This window comes from Scedosporium apiospermum (assembly GCF_000732125.1).
Source record: "Scedosporium apiospermum strain IHEM 14462 chromosome Unknown SEQ_SAPIO_0176, whole genome shotgun sequence".
Classification (NCBI taxonomy): domain Eukaryota; kingdom Fungi; phylum Ascomycota; class Sordariomycetes; order Microascales; family Microascaceae; genus Scedosporium; species Scedosporium apiospermum.
In genome coordinates this window covers 546,211-569,933 of record NW_015971877.1, presented here as the reverse complement: position 1 = coordinate 569,933, position 23,723 = coordinate 546,211, and the positions used below count along the sequence as shown (strand labels likewise).

The 23,723-nt window shown below is 50.3% G+C and overlaps 2 protein-coding genes and 1 pseudogene across 2 annotated transcripts; all 3 read right to left on the bottom strand.

Moving 5' to 3' along the window:
- Nucleotides 1-378: 378 nt before the first annotated feature.
- On the bottom strand, nucleotides 379-2,010 carry SAPIO_CDS10698 (uncharacterized protein; the record flags this gene model as incomplete). The annotated part of the gene is made up of 2 exons (XM_016784245.1): nucleotides 379-1,095; nucleotides 1,237-2,010. The coding sequence occupies 2 exons, from the start codon at nucleotides 2,008-2,010 to the stop codon at nucleotides 379-381; spliced, it is 1,491 nt and encodes a 496-aa protein (XP_016638478.1).
- Nucleotides 2,011-4,736: 2,726 nt separating this feature from the next.
- SAPIO_CDS10697 lies at nucleotides 4,737-6,218 on the bottom strand (annotated as a pseudogene; the record flags this gene model as incomplete).
- Nucleotides 6,219-18,515: 12,297 nt separating this feature from the next.
- Nucleotides 18,516-20,911, bottom strand: SAPIO_CDS10696 (uncharacterized protein; the record flags this gene model as incomplete). The annotated part of the gene is made up of 3 exons (XM_016784244.1): nucleotides 18,516-19,149; nucleotides 19,213-20,049; nucleotides 20,463-20,911. The coding sequence occupies 3 exons, from the start codon at nucleotides 20,909-20,911 to the stop codon at nucleotides 18,516-18,518; spliced, it is 1,920 nt and encodes a 639-aa protein (XP_016638477.1).
- Nucleotides 20,912-23,723: the final 2,812 nt, after the last annotated feature.

The window sequence follows — 23,723 nt, the reverse complement described above, 5'->3', positions numbered from 1 at the left end:
ATTCCGCTGTGCTACACCCTACACGCTGTGCTTGATACAACTTGTGTCGAAGCAAAGAAAACTGGATATCCATGATGCCATCCCAGCCTAATGCAACCCTGATACCCTGATAACGCCGAGAAATTCGAACAGAAAAGTTGACAAAGGAAGAAAACGTGAGAGCTGCTTGTGAAATAAAGAGGAATGTGTAGACCGGACGGATGGCGTAATGATAGTTTCAGGTCGTTTTCTTCAATCACCGAATACGAGCCATCCTTTCCTTCTTTTTTTCGGAGACGCGTCCCGAGAAACGCTCAGTGCGTCCCTTTTTGGTTATTTCGTAAAGGACGAGAGGGAAGTCTTCCACCGCCGGATGGCTCATGGGAGGAAGAGCCTTTTTCACCTTTCCTGCTTCTTCCTCGTCTTTGGAATGATAGTCCTGGCATGGACGATAGTAATACCTCGGGGGGGAGGAGGCGCCTGCCAGGTGCCACGACCAGCACCCGGGGGCACTCCGGCGGGAGGTGGGTTATGAATAAGGTGGGGTGGCACGGCAGCGTGAGGGCCGTGAGGGGCGAGAGGCGGAGGTGGAGGGGCTCCGCGTCCTCGCCCGAGAGGCTGATTCGGAGGTATCATACCACCACCTCGGCCTCTTCCAGTCCCGACCGTAACGGTTTGCATTTGACCCCCTGGGGTAAACGACGACCAGCCCGAACCAGAGGAACTGGGGTGGAACGGTTTCTTCTTCTTTTTCCACGGCCATAGGACCATCGAGATAAGCATGCCCGGTTCGACAACAAACTCCCAGAGCTCGGGAAGAATAACAGCGTTGCGCGTCTTGACCCCCATGTCCTTGGTTGGTGAACCATTCCCGTTTACAACGCTGCCTACAAAGCCGGCTGGTGGCGCCTCGGCCGCCGGTGAGCCCGAGGACGAGTCCTCACTGTGTTGTGATTCTTGTGGGGGTTGCACATAACTCGTCAACTTGGGGTTGATAGAAGCAAACTTTTCAGATTCCCAGACATCCCAAGCTATGAGGTCGTAATGGCCTGCCTTCACCTGGCCACCAATGTCATCCACATGGCCAAGTGCTTCGTTGATTAAATGCTTTGTTCCCTACGAAAAGGCAATGTTAGCACGGATTCTGCACATCTTTCATGGGTCGCCATCTAATCTGGTTACATGTTGAAGACAGACAGAAAAAGAAAAGAAAAGAAAAGAAAACTAAACAATGACAGAGTGGGGGAGAAAGCAAACCTTCCATGTCCTGGCCTTTTCCCACGGAAACAAGAATGTGCGTCCCAGGCAGTCTCTGAACCGAATAGGTAACTTCTGGAGTGGTCGATCGGGATCTCTCTCCCACGGAACGAAAAAGTAGCCTTCGGTCTCAGCGGTCTCCCCAGCCTTTGGCTCTGATAGAACTGGACCGCCCTCGGCGGACGGTCCAGGCACTGCGTGTTGACTCGCTCCTCCATCTTCACTCCTCTCAAGAAGATCCGCAAGGGGTTCTCGCAATGCAAGTTGGCGTATGGCAACCTCTAAGGGTTGTCCCATGTCAGAAGAGGGCAACCACGCGTCCGAAGGCGGATCGCGGGTGTTTTCCCCGTGGTGTGACTGAGATGGGGATCCTGGCCTAGATGAGATGACCTCTTTGGCCTTTCCTTTCCTAATCTCCTCTCGCCGACGCTCCTGCGCAAGAATTTCCTCCGGCGATAGGGTTTCGGATGCAGTTTCTGACACCGCATCCCAGTTTGGATCATCTATGCCACTGTCGCTTCCATCATCCTCACCGCCAGAGTTGTTAGATATACCATCGGATCCCGAAAGAGCAGCATCAGATGTGTCTGGCAAAGTCCTCCCAGTCGCTAGCACAGCCGGTTGTTCCATGAGGCTAATGTTGCTGATGCTCTGTTGTATAGGGCGGGCAGCCTCTGGGCCAGTCTCGGTAGTCGATTCATGTTTACTATGAGATCCATCTGGAGATAGCAGCATATCAGATCCTGCGTGCGACCCCACAGGAGGATCGGCCATGGCGGCGCAGTATGCGACTGCCTGAAAGCGGGCAAGTCTCTTGGGACTTCCTCCAAGCTTCGATTGATACCCCACTCCGGATTGCCTTTTCTCAAGGTTTGCTAATTATCAATCTGTCAATATTCAAGGGGTTGTCCTTTTTTTCCTTTTCTCTTTAATCTCCCTCGCCTCGCCACCGGCAGACGGTTTCTCGAAGCTCGAAAGTAAGTACCTTTTGGCTCAGCAGAGCAAGGGTGGGCGGCTGACCAAGACAGGTGTGGTCAAATGTGGCGGGGTAGAAGTGAGTGAATCATGGATGTTGCCCAAGCCTTCGAGATTTAGACCTGACAAGGGGCTTGTCTGCGGCTGTGATGCAGGCGTGCAACCAATCCAGGAGATATAAGACGTAGCGTTGTCTCGGCGTCGTAGACCCAAGACAGGTCGCATCGCCCAAACCCCGGAACAGGCTGGTGAATCAGAAGCCCTGTCTTGGAATCAGCCTAGAGAGTGGGTAAGTTGGGACGCTTGGAAAGCGCACCGCCTCGCTTGTTCTGTCCTGAGAAAACCGGGAGCTTGAGAGCTTGAGGTCTTTTCAGCAGTCTAGTCGTAGTGGGGAACACAGGATTCTGTGTATGGAATGCCGACTGGTGCGCACACGTTAATAGTACGGATATTGATTTATCCAGTTCTGCCCTGGTGTGGCGACGGATGAGCTAGGGGGAAGCAGGCGTCGAAGAGCGCAGTGGCTTGTTGGGATCTGGGATGTTGACCAATTGATGAAAGGACCCAAAGAGCCATCGAATGATGTGGGTTCAGCGTGAGACGCACTACTCGTGGCGGAGGAGAGAGAGGAACGGAGAGGTCGTTGTTCGATACGACATCTGGTTGCAGAGGACGTAGTGCGACACAAACCACAATTGCAGACGGGACGGGCTCGGTAGGAGCCTACGGAGTAGCCACTGAGCACAATTGATACGAGTCTTGTAGTACGCAAGCACTACGCGGTACTGGTAAACAACATCAATTTGAACACTGCAAGTGTCGTTTATGTTTTAGAGTTACGGGCCGGAAGGGAAGTCGTGACCACTGATGAATTTCGAGGTGGGGTTCATTGTTTCCTGGTGCGGCAACAGCAACGGCAACGACAAGGACAGCGCAAATTGAACTGCAGGCAGAAACATCAGCGGAGCGACAGCGACCAGCGTCTTACAAGACCAAACTCAAGTCCGAGCCGACCGGCTTAATAGATCACCGAATCTTCCTCCACCGGCATTACGAATGTAGTGTAATACGCCGCGTAAGGGCAAAAGGACCTTGGAAGACTTCGTCGAGGTGGGTGGATTGCAGTGTAAGAAGCTAAAACAAACGATCACGACGTCCGTCGATTGAGGGACGCCTTGATCATCCTGATGGCTCGCCTTGATAGACTTTGACGCAACCCTGTCCACCTGGCCGCCCATGGGGGTGTAGTTATCCTGTTGTGAGGATTAAGGATACGAATCCTCGTGCGGGAGATTGTCTCCTGAACAGGTATTATCTTGATCATGCTCTTATTCTTCATTGAAATTGACGAATGTGTCCTGGGTTGCGAACCGCTTCGTTGAGGATCCTATAAGTGATGTACCTCCCCAGACTCATCCTCTTTCCGAGCCTGCCGCCATTTATCGGCCTCATGATTCACTCACATATGAGCGCCATGTGCATCACACCGAAAAAGAATATGAAATGACTCGCATCGAAGGGAGACAATTCCCGTGTCACTGCAGGGGCACAAAAGCAAGAGAAGGCTCCCGTCCGTCCGTGGCTGTATCATTAAGCATTTACGCTAAAATAAGTCTCTCACACACCGAAAAAGGAGGAAAGTGTGTCGATAATACTTAATAGAAAAAATAATAAAATAAAATGAAAAGAGAGAGAAAAAAAAAAAAAAGAAAAAAAAAAGAAAAATCTAGCAAGTGGCAATGTGTCTGTCTGTCTACACTGGCAATCTAGTGTAAGCCCATCATCCTCAACGCACCAAGTTGCTCCCACCTCTTCAAGCGCCAAGATGCGGTGACGAGGTTTCTTAAACACAGCAGATATACAAGGAAAAATAAATAAAAAGAACACGAAGAAAATATAGAGTCTCAATGAGATAAAATAAAATAAAAAGACAGTATAATTATTATTCTCTGCGCCGCCAAAATCAGATCCCAGACACTCTCCATATTAGGATCGAAAAACACACAAGATGAAAAAACCAAGATTCCACATTAAGGCCCATCATGATACAAATAGGAATCAACCCAAACAACGTAAGACTATACAATATATGAAAACCCAGATAGACCAATGCAGAATAGAGATGCGCTATTTCCAAACTTGTATCATCAGTGTGAGTGTATTTTTATGTTCTTGACATGTGCAAAAGGCAAGAAGTAGAAAAGAGAAGGGAGAGGAAATGACGAGGAATGGGGTATAAAAATATATCGAGAGACGTTAATGAATAGCATTGCCCTTTCCTGTATACCGTCCGTCCAAAACAGGCCGTGAAGAATAAAGAAAGGAAAAAGAAATAAGAAGAAGAAGAAGAAGAAGAAGAAGAAGAAGAATATAGAGAACAGGATAGAACACCGCCAAAGTGGTGAAAAAATAATTCACACATATTTTTTCCCCTTACCCCTATTTTTTTGGATGATATGAATTGGTAGATCTCTCAACAACAAAGGAAAGAAAGAAAGAAAAAATGGGTTAAAAACAAATGGCCTCTATTCCGGCTCGCCATCAGCATCTTCTTCTGAATCGTGAGTGTGGTGGTGTGTGACGGGCGGTCTCCGAGCCGCAACCAATTCCTTGGCGGTGGTCTTGAGTGGGACGACGAGCTCCCACTTGTCCTCACCCACGCGGCGTACGATGTTGACGGAAGGGCTCGAAGCCCAATCCGTCAGGGTGCTATCTTGGTCTCCCCCAAAGACGACTCTGGGCTCATCAGGCTTGTCGAGGTGCCTGGCCACATGCTCCATGCGGTCGTCCCAGGCATTAGGACTGTTGAAGTCGGTAGTGCAGCCCTCGGCGGGGCACCGCATGTACTGAGGCAATTGGCACCTCTTGCGCTCTGCTTGTCCCTGCATTTCGCGGAGGAGGGCATCCCACTCGGGGGACTTGTTGTTGTTGTTGTTGTTGGAATCCTTGTACTTGTCCGGAATATGCATGCGCCGAACGTGCTGTGTATAGAGATCCTTCCTATTGAAGATGGCCCCTCCGGAGTCCGGGTTGGCACGCATACATCCCGGGTCGGTGCAAACCCAATAGTGTAGAATGACATGCTGTGAAAGCACGTGGCGCTTCCATTCATTCTTGCTGTTGAAGGTGGATGTGCAGCCAGCATAGTCGAAGACACATTTCAGTGGCCTGGAGTGGATTCTTTGGATATGGTCTTGGAGGTCGCTGTTGGTTCTAAACATTTCGGTGCAGGTGCTGCAATGTAAACTCCGAGAGGATGAAGGTGCCGTTCGCCTGGACTTCTTGTTATTGGTCGTCATATTGTTAACTTGCCGGCAGCGCTTGCGGGGCGGACAGGACTTGGCGGGTGTAGCCTTTTTGCCGCGACTAGGGGCCGGGCTATCGACGTCCATACGATCCGCTTGGTGGAAGGCAGCCGGCGTCTCTCCAGACTCGCTCATGATGTCAGTCATACCGTCCGGGTGATAGCCATCGGCACTTCCTCTGGGCGACGCTGGGGAGTAGACGCCGCCACCGTGTGCCAGGTGGCCAGGTTCGGAAGCCACAACGATGGTGGAGTTCTCAGTATGGTCGGGATAGGGATGGTGGCCAATCTCTCCGAGATTCACGTATCCCTGTTGATGACCTCCCATGCCTCCATCATCCTGTCCGAATGGGAAATAATGTCCGATATGTTCGCCATGGGGCGGGGGAGAGAAGGCGTTGCGAATTACGGGGGACATGGGGCTGAAGTTCTCGGAGTCCAGGAGAGGGCTCGGCATTGTGCTGGCAGGGCTTTGAGCCTGGGACGGCGCATGTTCGTATGGTCCTGGCATGCCGAGGCCATGGCTGTCGAGACTCTTCACCTGGGAGTAATAAGGGTCAAAGGGGGGGAATGCAGGGGAAGAACGGCTCCAAGGTGACATCTCCAAGGGGTAAGGGTAAAGAGCTTCGTCCGGGCAAGCAAAGAGATCCTGTGGGAAGGGGAGATGGTTCCCAAGCGGCCGTGGAGCCTGCTGGAAATCCATTGGTATAAGATGCAAAGCAGAAAAGGAATCAAATAAGACTGGGAAGGTTCCTCAGTAAGGTCTAGAAGCAACAGTGCTGGATGTTGGGAGAGCCAGGGCAAGCTTCCAAGGGCCAATAAACGCAGGCTCCTGGAGATTCGGGACGTGTTATCTAGCCGGAACTGCGTCGTGAAGTTGCGTTGTGAAGGTTTGACATCGAATTCCGTGCAGAGGTGTAAGGCGGATTACTTCCGGGGCTGGACGTCGTGCGCGACCTGCGGAATCGCAAGTAACAGCAGGTTGGATAGTGGACGGTGGATGGTGGACTGAGGGCTGCCAATGTAAGTAATTGGTGTATACTGGCAACGTAGCAATGGATCGAGGTAGACTTGAGAGAACGAAGGAAGTATTATTGAAAACAACGAAGGTGGTGAGTATGGCAGAGAAGTAAGAGGCAAGAAGAAATCGAGAAATGGGGATGCTGGCTTTAAGAACATTTGGAGGTATTGCTTGAAGCGAAGATTGACTGCAAGTCGGGATGTTTAGGTTGGCAAAGTACGAAGTACCCTGCCTGTAAAGGGGAGGGGGTGTGTAGAGGGTGGTGAGGCGTGCGAGAGGCGTGTGAGAGGCGTGTGAGAGGGCCAGGTCCAACTTGAGGTGTGAGATTTGAACTGCACCACTGCACACTTCAGACTACACACTGATAGCTTGGAAAAGACCTAGAAGCTGCTGGGCACTCTCTGTGCTCTTCATCAGTGCTAATCCATGATGTACCCTGGTGTGTGGTGGGTATACAAGAGTAACCTCGACCTCTACTGCAATTGGACTGCGATTGAAAGTTCCGGCTTTCGTTCAATGCTCTATTTCCTGTTCCTTTTTCTCCTTTCTTGATTTTGTGCTTCTATCTTGTGTTTGTAGAGTCCCCTCTCTGACCTGTCGCCCCCTTCTCTCTTCTGCGCGCGCTTAACCCCATATGAAAACGAAAACTGTGGGTGTGAAGAGGTGAAGAGAACCGTCCCATAGCAGCTCATCTGAGAAATTTAGCTATCATTACTTCGTAGTAGAGAGATGGGTGTGGTGCGGTCAACACGCAGTGAGTATTAAGAAAAGGACAATATTTCACGGGGACATTACGTTTTGCCTGGACCGAGATTGGCGGCTCTCTGTTTCTCAGGGCCCCTTGTGCCCCAGTCTCGCCAATGCACGTAGCCAGCAAAAAGCCATCATGGTACAAGTAGGGCACTCACTTACCGGGTCAGACCTTATTCCTCGGAGACCGGAATCGAGTTGTAGCAGAGGTTGTACTTTGATGGACCTTCCTCATCATTGAAGGGCAGCGTCGCATAGGGGAATGATTTAACATTCTCACCCCCCGCCAGCCCTCCAGATTTGAGAATAATACGGGTCTGACGAGGACAAGGTGTTTTCGCCTTTGCCCCCACCTTCTCCAAGTTGAGGCCCAGATCGACATGGGGTATGGACAGACAGGAGAAAACAGGCGGTACACGCCCGGGGTGGATCTTCTAAACCCAGAACGGCACGCGGAACTGAACAACTACTCTACGAAGTACCTCGTACCTCCAAAGGAAAGAGACAAGGGGGGGTAAAAGGATACCAGGGGGCAAGAGAAAGAAGAAGGACAGGCGCTATTCCTATCTCAACAGGCCTTCTAGTCTTCTGTAAGGTCGACCGGATGAGGCCTTTTTCCGGTCTCTGAAGTCATTAGAATCAGGGTACCGAATGCGTGAGCGTTGCCCACCCATTGCCCAGAACTCGCCTGCGCTTCGCGGCGCACTCTGTCGTTGCATATTTTCAGTGCATTTGACATTGCGTTGATTATCATGCTGTCTTAGTGTTTCTGTACTTCGAAAATTGCTGCGGGAAATGGGTGGGCCAGCATTCTGCCCAAACACTAGACCACAGGCCACTGTTCGTCGCCGGCGGTGCGCGAACCAACTGGGACTAATACCATCAATTGGATATCTTTGTACCTGAGTGTGTCCCTTTCTAATTCCCCAATTTGACGTTTGGCAGATGTAAAAGTGCAGTGAGCAGTGTGGGGACAAGTGCTACTGATCCAATGATCCTAGTGTATGCAGTACCGAAGGATTGGCGGCGTCGTACAAATTGATCTCTCCACGGATGGGCTTGGATGCCAAAGTTCGAAGTACGGCAGGCGTAGATTGCACATCTGCATATTTGGCGGTGTTGCAGCATCTCAAGATATCATTGACTGCGGCTCCCCTTATGTTGTCTAGTTTAAGGCCTAAAGCGACATGGATGCTTAACAAGCTGGCAACCGGCTTGTCATAAATAATACACTTCCAGACACTGATCAACTTTTTGGCACAAATTCGGGGTTAATTCCATTTTCGATGGCACAAGCTTGGATCGCTTCGAAATAAACTAGCAATAAACCACGAAAGTACAGCTGCCATCTCATGATTTCTGGATGTTGCCTCTGGAGGAATAACATTAACGAAGAGGACCGACCCGCGCTTATTGGAAGGAGCTGAGGGAAACCGGACCCACTTTGGCTGAACACGGCGATATCTTTCAAGCACTGGAGGATGATCGACAGACCATCCACTACCACAGTACGAAGTTGGAAAAAAACGCCTGTCTTGCGGAGGAGGGTCTCGGGCCATGATTGTAAACTTTAGTTTACAAAGTATGCGTCGCCGAGCTGGTACCATCCCCGACGTGACCGGTCCTCTCCGGGGTTTGAGATGATGAGCGCCGACATACACGATGCACACGCACTCAAAATAGCTCCTCGTATATGTCTTTGGGCCTCGACAAGCCGGCCAGCCTTCCCCTAAAAATAAAGAAGAAAAAAAGGCATGAAAAAAGGCCCCGATTCCAGCCTGGCGGGATGCGGGAGTCTGCGTGCGTGTCTGGTAGATCTTTGGCTCGTCCAGGGCTGAGTTTGATCTTCACGGCGTCTTATTTCAGGGTGTGATTATCATCTACCAGAAAATCCAACGTCAACAAGGGTCGCTCTGCCAAGAGGGTGTTCTCATGTGTAAACGGGAACGGTATAAAAATGACCCGTCCACTGTGACTTGGGGGTTGATCTGGGTGTCGATATCTCATCTCAAAGCAAGAACGAGGGACAGGAGGTTAGGATGAGCTGAACCTCCTGTTGCTCTGTACTTTGGGGTTGGAAATGGACGAGGGTAACAGATGGGGCGGGACAATATGCAACCCAAGAATCGAGTTCAACAAGCATTTCCAAGATGACGAGGGAAGAAAAGGAAGCCACTTACACACACACACCCCTGTGAAAATCCCTTGCCCATTGGTCCCAGGTGGGGACAACGACGAATCGAATTTTGTGTGTCCTGCAGCTCTCACCCTTGCAGGACCAGGGCCTTGAATGCCCACCCAAAATTCAAAATTTGACTTTCGGAATTGTGTTGATAAATGCTAGAACTGTATACATAGAAGTGATGTACGAAGTAGTGTACGTTTTGGCTTCAGAGATCGCGGACGGAACCTGTTGATGGGTCTCCAATTCAAAAGTTAAAACGGGAGCCGATTACCTGGCTTTGGGCGTCCGTGGATCGCAATGTGCGAAAAGGGCTTCGTCGACAAGCGACCAGACGGCCGCAGAACCTGCACCAAGTAACGAAAAGTAACGAAAGTGGAGGGAAAGCAGGGTCGAAATACCTCGTCATCGGTATCTGCGCCCCTCCCGGTCATCGAGAATTCATCCTCTCTCTGCGAAGAACAGAGGGTCCTGCCACACTCGTCAGTCCGTCCGCATTCAAGCGGACGACGGATCTCGTCCTTCGTTGGAACCAGTAAATACCTTCATCCACTCGTCTTCTCGACTGCATGACGACAGGTATTAAACCACGCTACTCCAAATCCAGGTTTAGCGTAAGATGACCCCTAACGAAGGAACAGGGGGCATCGTCTGTGACCAATCATGAGAACTTTTTTAAACCCGACGATCGGTCTGCCCCTGTTGATGCTGTCGATGCCAAGCCCTAGACACTGCCCGACTCCGTGCCTATCCTTTGCAGTCACGAGTGGAAAAGTCTGGAGTAATCGCGCATGCTTTGTGGGGGCATCGCTGCCTCCACTGTTTGGGATCGGCTGGTGTCTCCAAGCGCCTGTGCGAGAACAGGGCTGGAACCCCTGCTTGTTGCTGCTTCTGCTGGTTGCTCCTTCTGCTGGTTGCTGCTGCTCAGGTTTACCAAAGTGGAAATTGATGCAAGTTCGATTGATGTTGGTTATTTCCAGAGGCGTATGGGGACTGCGTCAAGCAACTTGAAGCTAGCACCCGATAGAAACACTGCCTCGTCGCTCGTATTCCCAGACGGCGGCACAACGAAACTGGTGGTGGCGTATATTTGATAAAAAAAAAATAAAAAAAATAAAAAATAAAAATAAAAAACTGATTTATCAAGTCGATCCGAAAAAGGACAGAAAAAAGAAAAAAGAAAAAAAAGAAAAGAAGAATTTGGAACCCGAAAAGATCAATACTATTCATAGAACCCCGTAAGTGCTTCTCACCACACAGCCCAACATGCGCAACGATTCGGTCAAGGACGGCATCTGTGTCCTTCGATCCAGAGGCATTGAAGCGCCTTAGGCGTTTTCTTCACTTCCTGCAGTTTCGTTAAAGTACAAGAACTTCAAAGTGTGTGGTAAAGGCCACCTTCATCCATGTCTTTTCGACTTGACCGCGTCACAGACGACGCCGGAAACCGCCCACAGAAAGCCTCTTTCCACTCTCATCGTTCTTCACGTCAATCAATATCCTCTTCCGGCCAGACCACACTGTAAACTATGTAAACTAGACACAGTCGAGTAGCTGGCCCACTGGGCCTCTGGCGCTGGTCTACTTCGAAGGGGCATTCCTAATGAAGCAAAGTTCGCATGTCGTAAACCTATCTATTTCTCACTTGATAAGAATTCCTGCCCTTCCCCACCACGCCGGTTGAAGCCTGCACGTCCCGCGATCAAGGAACCAGGACCCTTTCCCGTCAGGTTCAAGACCAACCACAGAGAGAGCGTGACAGCACGGGAACAAATAATAGTGTAACCTTTTTGGAAGGTGCTACAGGAAGGAGGGATGTCGCAGACGCAAAAGGCAGGGCAACACCTCTGTGATGAAAATATGCGTTTCCTATTATCACCGAATACTACTTCGTACGCATCCAGTTGCTTGCACAGCTGAAACTTTGACCCAAGGAGAAGAAGACCCCAAAAAGAACCCCAACAGTGACCCTGGTTCCGGTAAATGTTCATCATCACTGTGCGCCTCGATCCATTGAACTGGGACGACGCCCCTATCACACTGCAGCGCATATCCTCCATACGAAGTACATATGTAAAGCTTACGGACCCCGGTCGAGATAAAAATGTGGGCGAGGGACAGAGCAAACAAACAGACGGGGTGGGCCTGCAGAATACGGAATACTCGGCTCATTTCCAAGCGCTGGAGTCAAGCTGGGAGAGGCGCCAGTTCCAATGAATGCAACATTTATCACAAGAAAAATAAGGTCGGAGTGCGGAATTAAGAGTGGCTTTGTACAAAGTACTTCGTAGTTTACGATGTAAAGCAACAATGAAAGACATGACATGAGCAACCCGAAGCCCCACCGAAGGCGGGTAGGCTTCGATTTTCTTCTTTAAGTGTGGCGAAGCAGTCCTCGGGCATATGTTTCAAGTAGTTTACTTGAAAGATGTTGATGTCTTCTTCTTTGGAGGTGGCGATGTCATTCATGGGGATGTTTCAAACACTTTGAAAGTTCTTGCGGCGATTAATCTGTGGCAGAAAGTGTGGCGGGGGGGGGACTGCGCTTCCATGAACTGGATTTAATCACCGCTAATAACGCGGGACCGATATTAAACACCTTGGGAGAGCGGGCGGTTTCCGTTAGACTGGAACGAACGCGCACAAGCTTCAACCTTCCTAGCATCAGCCTCATATAGATTAGTTTAAACTATGGACTAAACTAGTATGAATCGATCAACATGAATCACTACAAGCCATCGATCCCCGCCACACAGACACTCACAATCAATAATGGTAATGTTTGTAATGTTTGATCAGACTGGTGGAGTCCCTCAGGGGTGGCTTGAATCAGGTAAGGCAGACGGACCAAAGGAACAAGAAGGCCAATAGTCTCCACAGAAAAAGCAAATTCAAGAAGAAATCGGGAGAATAAGTCAACGGTTTAAGCTCAAAATCAGCCCGTGGCGCTGAACGTGTTTCTGGAGTGGAATGATAACTGGGGCTGAGCCGCCCATCAACTTGTTGTTTGCGGGCCACGAGAGAGCAAAAGTCGAGGAAATAGCGCCGGGGGAGAATAAACTAGAAAACAGCTTATTGGAGTCGATCACTTCCTTGTTTAGTCACTTTCCCGAATGCATGTTGAACAACATCAATGGTGGTGGATAGTGGCGAAGCAGCATCTGGCGAAGGCGGAGGACACCACATGGGGATGAAGCCGATGTAAGGACAAGTAAACTAATCTTTATGAGTACAGAGTAAAGGCCGATTTGGCGCCCCCCTGATATTCCAGTACCGCGCAAAGGTAAGTTTAGACTAGTTTAAATCCCATCGAGAAGCCCGACGATATCAATTGGTCAGAGGAATAAAAATAGGGCATGTAGGACTAATGTGGGGGAGCTGTCACTTATCCTTCTTTGACTTGTACTTGACAAGTCGTCACAAGCCACCAACCAAGCCAGTCCAGGGCCCAGGAACAAACGGTCAGATTCACGTCGGAGGATTGGAATACGTCGAAGTACTCAAAGTGAAGTCTGCTGAGTACATAGGACTCTTGAGGGGAAATGGAATTCTAAAATAGTAAGGGTGTGTATGCTTCGTAGCGTCCCGTCGTCATCGAATACGAAGGCGATCGGTTTGGGGGCCGTTACGTAGGAACAGACATCTTCAACCATCGATTTATGTGTGTTTTCCGCAGTCGTCAGTGTTTCCGCATTGAGATGCCGACATTTCTTCTTTGAGGACAATGGAAGGCGACCGTAACGAAGCAGTGAGATGTGCTTGGTGGTGTACGTCTTCCACCATCGACTGTTGGAATACGCGACTGGAGTTGTTTCATGTGCTTCGTATGTGTTTGTCTCTGCACCCGACGTGCTATTGTTAGCTCCCCGAAAAAAAAAAAAAAATTACCGATGGATACCACCACATGATGTAGTTGGTTTGCGGAAGGGATCCTACGATCCCAATCTTGATCATTGATAGGGCAGTATACGCACACGCTGCGAAGAAACGTCAGTCACTGGATTTTCCCCGTGCTCGGTCGCTGGATTGGTAATTGATGTGCACTGTCATTCTGCGGTTCTGGCTCCTTCAAATTGTTTTGAGGCCCTTGAAACGGATCTGAAGAGCCGAACCACACTGAAGGAAAGAGGCGGGCCATCATTGCATTTGGTGCCCAACAGCCGCAACCCCAAGACGGGTCGCCTTCAATGCCGGGCCTCAAAGAATAACCAATACCGAGTCGCAACGGGTCTGATTGATTGATGTTTCCCGACAAGGCGACATTCCTGCTGGGCGGCACCCATCTCTACACTAATCTAATTCTCAGACCGCCCATCTGACCTCCCCAATCCCCACCGCCGCTTGTACTTGGACACTACGAAGCACACTGCGAAGTAGGTGGTGCGGCTCAAACACCCCTCCTCCTTTCTTCCCTTTCCCTGCCGGCCGCTCCCTTCCCTCCCCAAGTGTTGGAACATTTCCCCTTCCCTTTCCCCAACCCCAAGATCGCCAAATCCGCTTTTACACTTTCAAGTGACACGACGCAAGCGGGCCCCACTCCCTTATTTACGGCTTGGACTGCGCATCATGGCATTGGTGGGTTGTCTTCCCTCATCTGAAAAGTCGATCCATTCTTCAGCACGGTCGCGTAATTTCAACGGCAAGGCGAACCCCCCAAGGTCGAGTCCGCCTTCTTTCTGCATCGCGTCACCGAGATAGCTGAAGGAAGAACTTACTGGCCAATTCGAAGACCACGTAAACCTCCCCCTCCCCTCCAAGGGAAAAAAAAAAATATGAAATCTTTTCACTTGCTGCCTGTCAGATAATGTCCCCCCTGACTACCGAGGTATAACGGAAATCTAATTTTCGGTGATGGGCGGGAATGACGCGCTGTATCTTAAGCCCACGTCCAACGGCCTGGCAACACACAATTGTGTAATACCCTTGCGCGGTTCAGACGTCACCAAGTGTGATATGAAGCATTTGATCCTGATCTAGGTGGAAGGGGGAGGGGGCCAAAAAAAGTAGAGATTTTGCACCGCCAGCGACCAAGTAATTCATTACGTAGTCCTTTGCATGAGGACTGTACACTGCAATCGCAAGCCCAAAAGACATTGCTAACATAACTTACAGCTCACAACGTCGAAATGCGACCGATACCCTTACTCGTTCCCTGGGCGTAGAGAAGCACCATGCAAGCTTTGGCATGAACTGCAGAGAACCTGTTCTTCTCCCTCTTCCACTAGAAGAATGGGGAGGGAAAGAAAGGTGAGATGGCCTGGCGAAGTACCCATGTAAGGGCTTGGCAGAGCCAACACCGGGTCTTGAGCAATTTTGACATCTACGGTTGGGTGTGTGGTGCATGGCTGCTGAAGCCACCAAAAATGGAGGATCCTATGAATGACGCTGAAGAGCAGCAGAAGCGCCTGGGTCAGAAAACAGGATGTTATTGAGGTACACACTCCGTAGCAGAGATGACAGTTCTCTCCACCCACATCCTTGGCCTGGTGTGTGAAGAAAAGGGGAAAAAACAAAAAGATTGACTTGCAGAATAAAACGCCATGGGACACGCCTCCACACTAGGAACCCCAGGGAACGAGGACCTGCCCCAGCAAGCCGCGGACAAAAGAAGTACGGAGTACACTACTCGCGCACCTCACAGGAACGGGTATGTCTAGTGTACGAAGTATGGGTATGATTGTCTCATCCAGTTCCCGCACCATTGACCTCATCACCCGCCCCTCCCTCCCACCTCCTTGTTGCTGTCGGTCTTCGATCAACGGCCCTATTTAAGATTCGGCCTGATCCTACTCGTAAAGTAGCTTACTCGAAGGATCATGAAGCAATGCGACATCCTGGTGCCCACGTTTACCGGGGGCTGTTCTAGCTGTGGAAATATGCGTATACTTGAGTATACCTGTACACTATACATTTTGAGGCATCTCCAGGGCCCAGGATTCGCTGCTTGCAAATAATGGTGTACTTGGTGGTATTGTCAATCGCAACGATTGATTGATGCTACTCTGCAACTAGACCTGGAAGTCCCGAAAAAAAAAGGGTTTTCAGGGCGATCACCTGCCCATTGCATTACCGGGATGACCCTGGATGACCGAGTTGGGGATGTTCCCAACCTTCAATGTCATAGAGGTTGCATCGCAGGTGAAAGTGAAGAGGGTCTTTTCTGCCTGGAGTAGAGTACACACATACATTCCAAAGTCGATGAGAAGACCAGAAGCAGGATGTCTCCAAAAAGAGAAGCCGGAGCGAGTGTCGGACAACGAAGACCAGCCGTTCCTTTGATTTTCTCATTCCACACTTGCCAGGCGGAAGAAGGCGGCCGACCCCGAGACCACGGAAAAGAGACCACTTCTATTATTCTCTCTCGCCATTTCGTACTACTGCCGGATCAATCCCGCTTCTTGTCTAGAAGGCGTCAAGTCAGTTGATCATAGTCTGCATGCAAAACAGAAAGCAGTCAACCGCACTTGGAATCTTACACTCAACTCGACGAAAACTGATGTGTTTTGCCAAGAACCATGTTGGCGCTAAAACGAACGCTTGGCCGGGGCCAGACCCATCATAGTTTACATGTAGTACTTCGTAACTTTACACTACACCACTTTCCGTTCTGGCCAGCCCAAGGTTCGGTCCAACGTTTTTTGAGACTCGTCAGCTCGCGAGTCATGTTGGTCCACCTCGACACTTCCCGACGGGCCCTGGGATCGTGAGGTCTTTCTTTTTGAGTTAGCAGTCAATATTGAACTCGTCATTATTTTCGCGTTCTTCGTTTAATACTCGCCTCTTCCATTGCGGGATGCAAAGTACTCGACCATTGACCCCGGGTGTTATCAGGGTCTTGTCACAAAGAGATCAATCAATCAATCAATCACAATATCCATCCGTCAGTCAATCCTAAGTTTACTACACTACTTCAGACAATTGCTCAGCCCTATGGGCTCTTTACTTGGTGTGGGTCGCTATCTCCCGAGTGGATGGATCGTGGGATTTGATTGATTGATCCCTCACCATGGTAGCGGACCTCGGTGTATGTAACAGTACTTGGCAGACCAATTCATCCAAAGTATGATTTAAGGTATATGCACAAAATGGGTGTGATCCATAACGGTAGCGTCTGTGTCTAGTGGCACTTTGATCGTCAACCTCAACGCTGGACTGCTGGACGGGAAAGAAATAATACGACATTACGAAGTCAACCTTCAGAAAGAAACCGGTTGGGAGCAATAACAATCACTAATAGATCCACATATGCTCGATGCCACCCTCCCCCAAACCGGCCAGTAAATCTTCAGCTGGCCAGGGTCATCCAACAATGCTGCGTTTGATGATCTCCCTTTCACATTCCGTTTCCCGTTCCTCCCATATAATGAACCTTCGACACGTCAGCCGGCCAGTCTGAATGCCCATGCCACCAAGATCGGATTATTGTAGTAAGTAATATCATCAGTCCCAAAATCAGGATGCCGTGCACCCGACTAGGCAAGGAACAGGGGACAGGGGGCAGGCTGCATGGCTCAGGTAGGGTGGCCAAGCGGCAGATGGCCAGCCTCAGGAGTGAGGGCTGAATACCACTTTCCTCTTTCTTCGGCAATCAGGTTGGCTTGAAGGGAAAGGGAAGCATCTCGATATCTACGAAGTACGTATACCTCGTAATGGAAGAAGGAGGAAGGCATGAGTGCACGGGGTGAGTATCTCTCATCCGAAAGACACCGAGCTAATCGTGCCCGAGGATGTCTTGTATGCACCCACCGTTGACCAGGGACCGTCCTCCGTTGCTGTCGTAGGAGCACCGACGGGTGTGCCCGGTCTGGAGATGTTCGGCCCGCAGCCTGTAAGATGTCGTTGGTGAACGCCTCTTCAAACGACATACCCACCTCCAACTCTCACCAAGTGCGCTATCCTTTCTAATAAAAGCTACAGCCATGACCGGAGATGCACTCTTATTCCGGCCAGGCGGTTAGTGTTCTTAGCTAAGGAGCACGGCGATATGTCGTCGCCACCATTTGCAAGACCTAGGCCAGCACCTGTTGGCAATGCTGGTCGTCGATCCCCTTTTCCAACTAAGCTACGCATACTTCGTACATTACACTAACTTAGCTCACTAGCGCCATTACTAAAAATGACCCTGGGGCACTAGCCAGGCCAGAGGATGAAGTTATCCTTGATCGAGCAAGTTCCCGGAGCGGAGGCACCCCGGATGGGAAAGACTAGCAGGTTTAGGGGCGGCTAGAGAGCAAGTAGAGGGTGTCCGAGGAGACAAGGTTCAATGTTTGACTCGAGATTTTCCCCTGAGGTTAGGTGCATACACTGATGCTACTGGCAAATCGCCAAAAAGGAAGAGAAAGAAAAAAAAAAAAAAAAACACATAGCCACCCCTCCTACTTCTCCCTCTCCTTCCCTACTCGGAATCCCGCGCTCGGAAGTTACTCACTGCGCTAGACCACGGTCTTAGATCACGGTCCTACTTAGGCTCGTACGCCACCCCGTCTCCTGCTCCTGGCTGTGCTACCCGCCGACAGGCACTGCCAGGCTAGGCATTGGGCTTCGTATCCACGCTACTTAGCGCCGGGCAGATTTTGGGAAGCCGTCTTCTCCGCGGAGCACTCATCTCCTCGACCTGCCCTGGGTGGGATCTCTGCAGGGTGAGAGATCAACGGTCCAGTAATACGTGTTGCGGGACTCGATGAGGCAGATCGAGTGGGGCTGGGTTTTCTGCGAGAACAGGAAGAGAGTTGGGAAGCAATCTGTTGAAGGGAAGAGAGATTTCGCGTCAAAGTGAATAAGTCTAATTCAGTTGATCCAGGTGGACGTTAAGCTTATCCTGAACACCGGGCCGCTGTCATCATCGTGATCTCATTACCAATTCCTCTTCCCAATTTGAACCAACCCGCATTTGATCGTTTCTGTGTCATAATCCAAACATATCCTGTCCCTTTCTAGTGGTATATCCAAAAAAAAAAAAAAAAAAAAAAAAAAAAAAAGAAAAGAAAAGAAAAGAAGAGAAGAAAAAAACTAATGTAACAATCATTCCCTAATATCATCCGTGGTGTTCACGCCATATGCCCTCGAACCCCAACTCGTCTCCTCTTCTGCTCACTGGCGCCTGGACTCGGGCTCTCAGCCTTCGGCCGTTGCCTCTTCCTTTCGAGTTGTCGGGGTCCACGGAGTGACTCCATCACCACCTCTGATTGAGGCTCGCGCTTGTATCGAGCCGAGTACCCATTGAGGTCGCCCGTGCCTTGCGAGGCGTTCTCTATAGCTTTAGAATGCTCACTGTCACCCCGCTTCCATTCGCCGATATGCCGTCGTGGGAAACCCTTTCGTCCAATAAAGTGATCCTCGATATGTTCATATCTTTCATTCCATAATCCGGGCTCCATGTCGGCCAGAATAATCTTTTCGCAAAATCCGCACCAAAACTTTTTGCTGCTATGACGGTCCACTCTGCAGCTCTCTAGCTTATTGGCAAGCTCTTCATCATCAATTAAGCCGTGATCGTCCTCTAGGTGGCGCTTGAATATTTCGCGTCTGTGATAGGCCTTTGAGCATTGATCGCAGCTCCATATCTCGAGCTGGAAGTGTTGACTGCTCTCATGGCGTCTCCAATCACTCTTACTGCCAAACTTTTTTGTGCACTCCGGAAAGGTGCAGCCGTAAGGCTTCTCATGTCGCTTCATGTGTTTGCTTCCGGGTCATGTCAGTAACTTAGCGCGTAAGACTTTTTGAAGCTCAGGGAGAAATGCTTACTTTAGCTCACACTTTCGGGGAAACGACTTGTCACATTCAGAGCAGCCGTGCTCATGCTTCTGCGTGGCCGCCACCGATCCAGGATCATCGCGGACCTCGTCGGTATCCATGCTCGTATTTCTCAACTTGCGTTCCATGAAAGACTGAAGAATGTGTTCGGGAATCTCTTCAAGGAGTTGGAAGATTTCTTGATCGCTCTGAAGAGCTGAAGACTTGGTGGAAGGATTATGTAGGAACCCATTTTGCGCCTCGGTATTATCAAGTGTGTCGGTATCTGCTAGGCCTCGAGGAGAGTCAATTGGGAAGGCCACCGGGCTGTCAATCTCGCACCCAGGTTGCGTGGTATGATCATGAACACTGTCTTCTCTACCTTGGGGGTTGTCGCCAACAGCCCTCTTCTGGGCCAAAACAGTAAGTGGCGTGTTAGCATCGACGTAGCTCCCATCCGATCGTTTTGCGCAGAACACAGGTTGGCTCTTAATGGACGCGTGAGTTTGAACTCCAGGCATAGCATGAGCTAAAGGATTTTCGAAGCCTGTGGCAGTCTGGTAAATTTCAGTGGGCGGAGCGAAAGTGCTGGTGGCCGGCCCTGAAAGGGCGGTAGGAGATTGAGAATCGAGATCCGCAGCTTTGATTTTTTGAGATATATCGGCAACATGCCTCTGCCTCGACGTGGCGCTAGAAGCTGGCAGTTCTGGCTCCTCAAGGAGCGTCTCAAGCTCAGCTTGCAGACCGTCTTGTTCATCTCCACCTCTTCTGGCGGATGCCCTACTCTCGGCTGGGTCAAGTCCAAGGGAGCCGATAGCCCGGAGGATATCCTGAGACTGCGAAGGGAGACTAAGACAGCAAACAAGTCAACTAAGCACGCAATTGGAATAGTGTAAATTTGGGGCCGTCGTTGAACGTACGGGATTAGAAACTCATTGAGAAAGCCGTTGGTAATTTTTTTTGCTGGGATGCCATGGACATTCTTGAGGTGACTGCGGAAGTTGTCGGCCCGCGGCCAGCTCTTATGTTTCTTCTGTTGGCAGTGATCAATACTGCACCTGTACGACTTTCCCGGTACCGACGTTTGTTTATGAACAGTCCGTTGATGCCGGGCGAGATCATGCCTAGAGCCGAAATCTCTGCTGGAACACCCTGGCTCGGGACATGGAAAGGACCGCAGATGTCGCTGAATATGCTTCCTTGGGGGGATGTGTTAGTAAGACGAGGGGATCAAGTAAATGTGAAGTCAGCGAGCAACGTACTTCAGCGTAGTCTTGTTCTTGAAAGAACTGGAACAATCCGGGCAGACCCAGTCGGAGACTGAATGCTTGGGGGTGGATTGACTTTGTAGATTAGGAAAGCGAGGCACGGGAGCACTGATGAGCCCAAATTGATCGAATCCGGACTCGATGGCCTGGATCTCCGGATCTAGTATGCTCTCTCCGCAAAGTGAATCATCTCCGGGGATGGGTCGCCGCTGGCTCGCATAGCCCGAGTCGGAAGCAAGAGTTGGGGCCGGGTTCGTGCCATAGTCTGATGCGTCGTTGTTTCTGTACCTCTGGAAGGCCAGAGACTGCATGGAACCATATTGCTGGGTGTTTAGCTGGGAGACACCGTGTCCGTTCCATGGTTCATCCTCAGCTATGTAAGTCCAGATCATGGACGTTGAATCCTGGCTTTGGAGCGGGTACGACACCCGGTCGTAATCCATCTTGACTGGTTGAATGGCCGTCTTGAGCTATGAGGATCTTATGGAGAGTAGATTGGCAAGATTGGAGTGCAAGGCGTTGGCGTGGGCGTAGGCGTGGAAGAGAGCGAGGAACAACACGGCACCGATCATGTACAGAATGTATAGGGAGGAGAACGGCAGAGATATAAGAGGGGCGACTTGAAACTTATCGTCACCTCAATCCACACGAAGTTGAGTTTTGGCCGTTTTGATTCTTTGTTGGCAGGGGATAATGCCAGATTGGACGAGAGAGAGAGTGGCTGGTGGGTTTTACAAGAAAGCAAGACTGCTGGGATAGGACTCGATAAAATTCGGGACTTGGAGGCGTTCGTCGGTCGTAGGCAGTCGTTTCTGCTGTTGAAAAGGACGTGGACACAGAGCGATAACGATTGAATAAAGGGTGGAGAAATAAATAACAATACAGCACCGTTTTGGGAAAGGATAAAGCGGGTATCAGAGAACTATGGATGACAGTGATGGCAATATCTAGGTATGTTCACACCTGGCCATCTCGGAGCGATGACGAGTGCTGCGGGTTTTGAAGAAGGGGTCAAGTGGCATGGGAGAGATGAGAATACTCTCAATTTTGTGTCTCCAAGGCTCGACGACGACTCGGGCTGGACGGGATAAATGAGAAATCGGCGGGACAGAGACAGGACGACCTGTGTGGTTCGAAGTACACAGTTTGGGAACCATTTCAGTCAGGCGGACTAGGCGAACGGTTCGCCTTTTTTTCGGGAGCGCACCGCGCAAAATGCAAGATTTGATGCTCCGTTGCACGCTCCTTCTCAACCTCAACTTCCAAATTTGAGCCACTCAGAGGAAGAGAAACAGCACAAGGTCGGTGGTGGTATCAGCGGCATCAGTGGCATCTGTGGCATCAGCGGTATCAGTCAGGCCAGCCATGCGGTGTCGGGTTATCAAGTGTCAGCCAGTCTACGAAGTAATGGATACACATATGTACGAAGTACATTCTCAGAATTACCAAACAGCACCAGAATTTGATCCTTCCGTTAACCGGGACACTGGATGGGATCAGTTAGGCACTACCTCGTCTCACTCATTCTAATCAACCGATGCCAGTTATTCGGAGGACCTCACGTACTCAGCAAGAGAAATTGACTCGGTGTAAGTATTCGACGAACCTCAATGATATAAACTAGGTCCGTTAATCATTATTATTCATGTCAACCGGCGTGGAGGTTTCAAGGGCAAACCAAGTCTGTCGTGGGTTTAATCGATTGTACGAAGTATTGATCAATCAACTGGTGTCTCCTCGGTCCTAATACGCTCGGTCCAATGTACAATCTATGTAGCCGGAACCCGGAAGCTTCCCCCCCGCCAAATTTCCCAGTACGAAGTGTGCAATAGTGCAATGGTAATTTGAACATCCACACCCACAATTGCACTCGATCTTCAATAAGTTCAAAAGTACGAAGTAGCAAAAGCGATCTTCTGCTGGCCTGGTCAGGGCTGAGTGCTAAGTGCCTGCGCAAAAAGTCCATCATTGATCCATCAGTTCAGTCCACAAAAGTGAAATTACCTCATGAGAGAGCTGCAAGATGCAATCACGTCCCGCATTTCCAGAGCTGGGGACAGTTCAGCACAGCTTTTCAGGGAACCTGAAGTTTGGGAATTTCGAATCACCATCTCACCATCTTCTCTCTCTCTCAGTCCAGACCCCCGGCGATGAAAAAAGAAGAAGGCTCAGCCACACTGCCTATCTTGAGCACAAAGGTCCGCGACCCATTGAATGCGACGTCTAATGCCATTGGGCCTCTATGTCTCTGCAGGTTGCCTCGAGTTCGTAACTTGGCTTCTTGTTCCTGGAGTGGCCCGCATCTGCGAAGTAGAATGCAAAGCACCAGCTACATTGTTACTCAACCTTTCCTCTCCTAACGTCGGTTTACGTATCCGTCCCGCCACTCCTAGATCGGCCTAGTCTTTCAACTTTCCTCCAAGTGCCTATCCGCACGGGGGACCGACGAATACGGGCCGCTTTCTCGCCCCAGAGCAATATTGATCAAGCTAAAGTGGCCGTAACTCGGCAGCGTCAAGGAGGAACGCCTCGATTATAACATAATTTACGGCGAGCCTCCTCCCTGGACTACTCTAGTCTGCTGATGGGGGATCAAACAAGCCGAGCTTGCGCTGTGCCACCCCATCCACGTCTATGTTTGACGTGTTTGGTGTGATTCTCTACGAAAGCCCTATCCAATCCAAAGCGGCACAGCCATTGCCAGTAGAGAACTCCATTCTAGGCGATGCTAAGGGACAACGCGAGAGGGGTATCCTTCCTGTCAGCTGCAAGCCCTATGACAAACCTTTAAGAGTGCCCCGGGAAATGCACTTGAGCATTCCCGATACGTCTGCTGCCTAGTTCGTAATCGCTGATCAAGCTTGGCCTAGCTCTCAGGAACTCGGCTCGGTAACCCTAGCCTTACATTCCCTCATATTCTTCCTCCAAGTTGCGACCCAATGTAGATGTGTGGGGAGGGGGCTTGAATTCTTGGGTGCGCTAGTGTTTTCCAACGCAAGATATTGGTGCGCCCCAATGTGACGAAGAACGTTCCGTCCGGACCGAGAAAACAATGAAAGAGCAATGAGGTGAGAAGTTTAAGTACTATTCGCATTGATCTCGATCAAAGAGACGTCTTCTCTAGCCTGTGGGTGTAATGGATCTATAAAATGGGCTGCGGAGTAACACACCCAGTGTGGTCTCGACTCTCGAGGAACCAGCTTCGCGTCCTCTTCTGGTACCCGCCACTGAGATAGGAACATGGGATATGTTCTC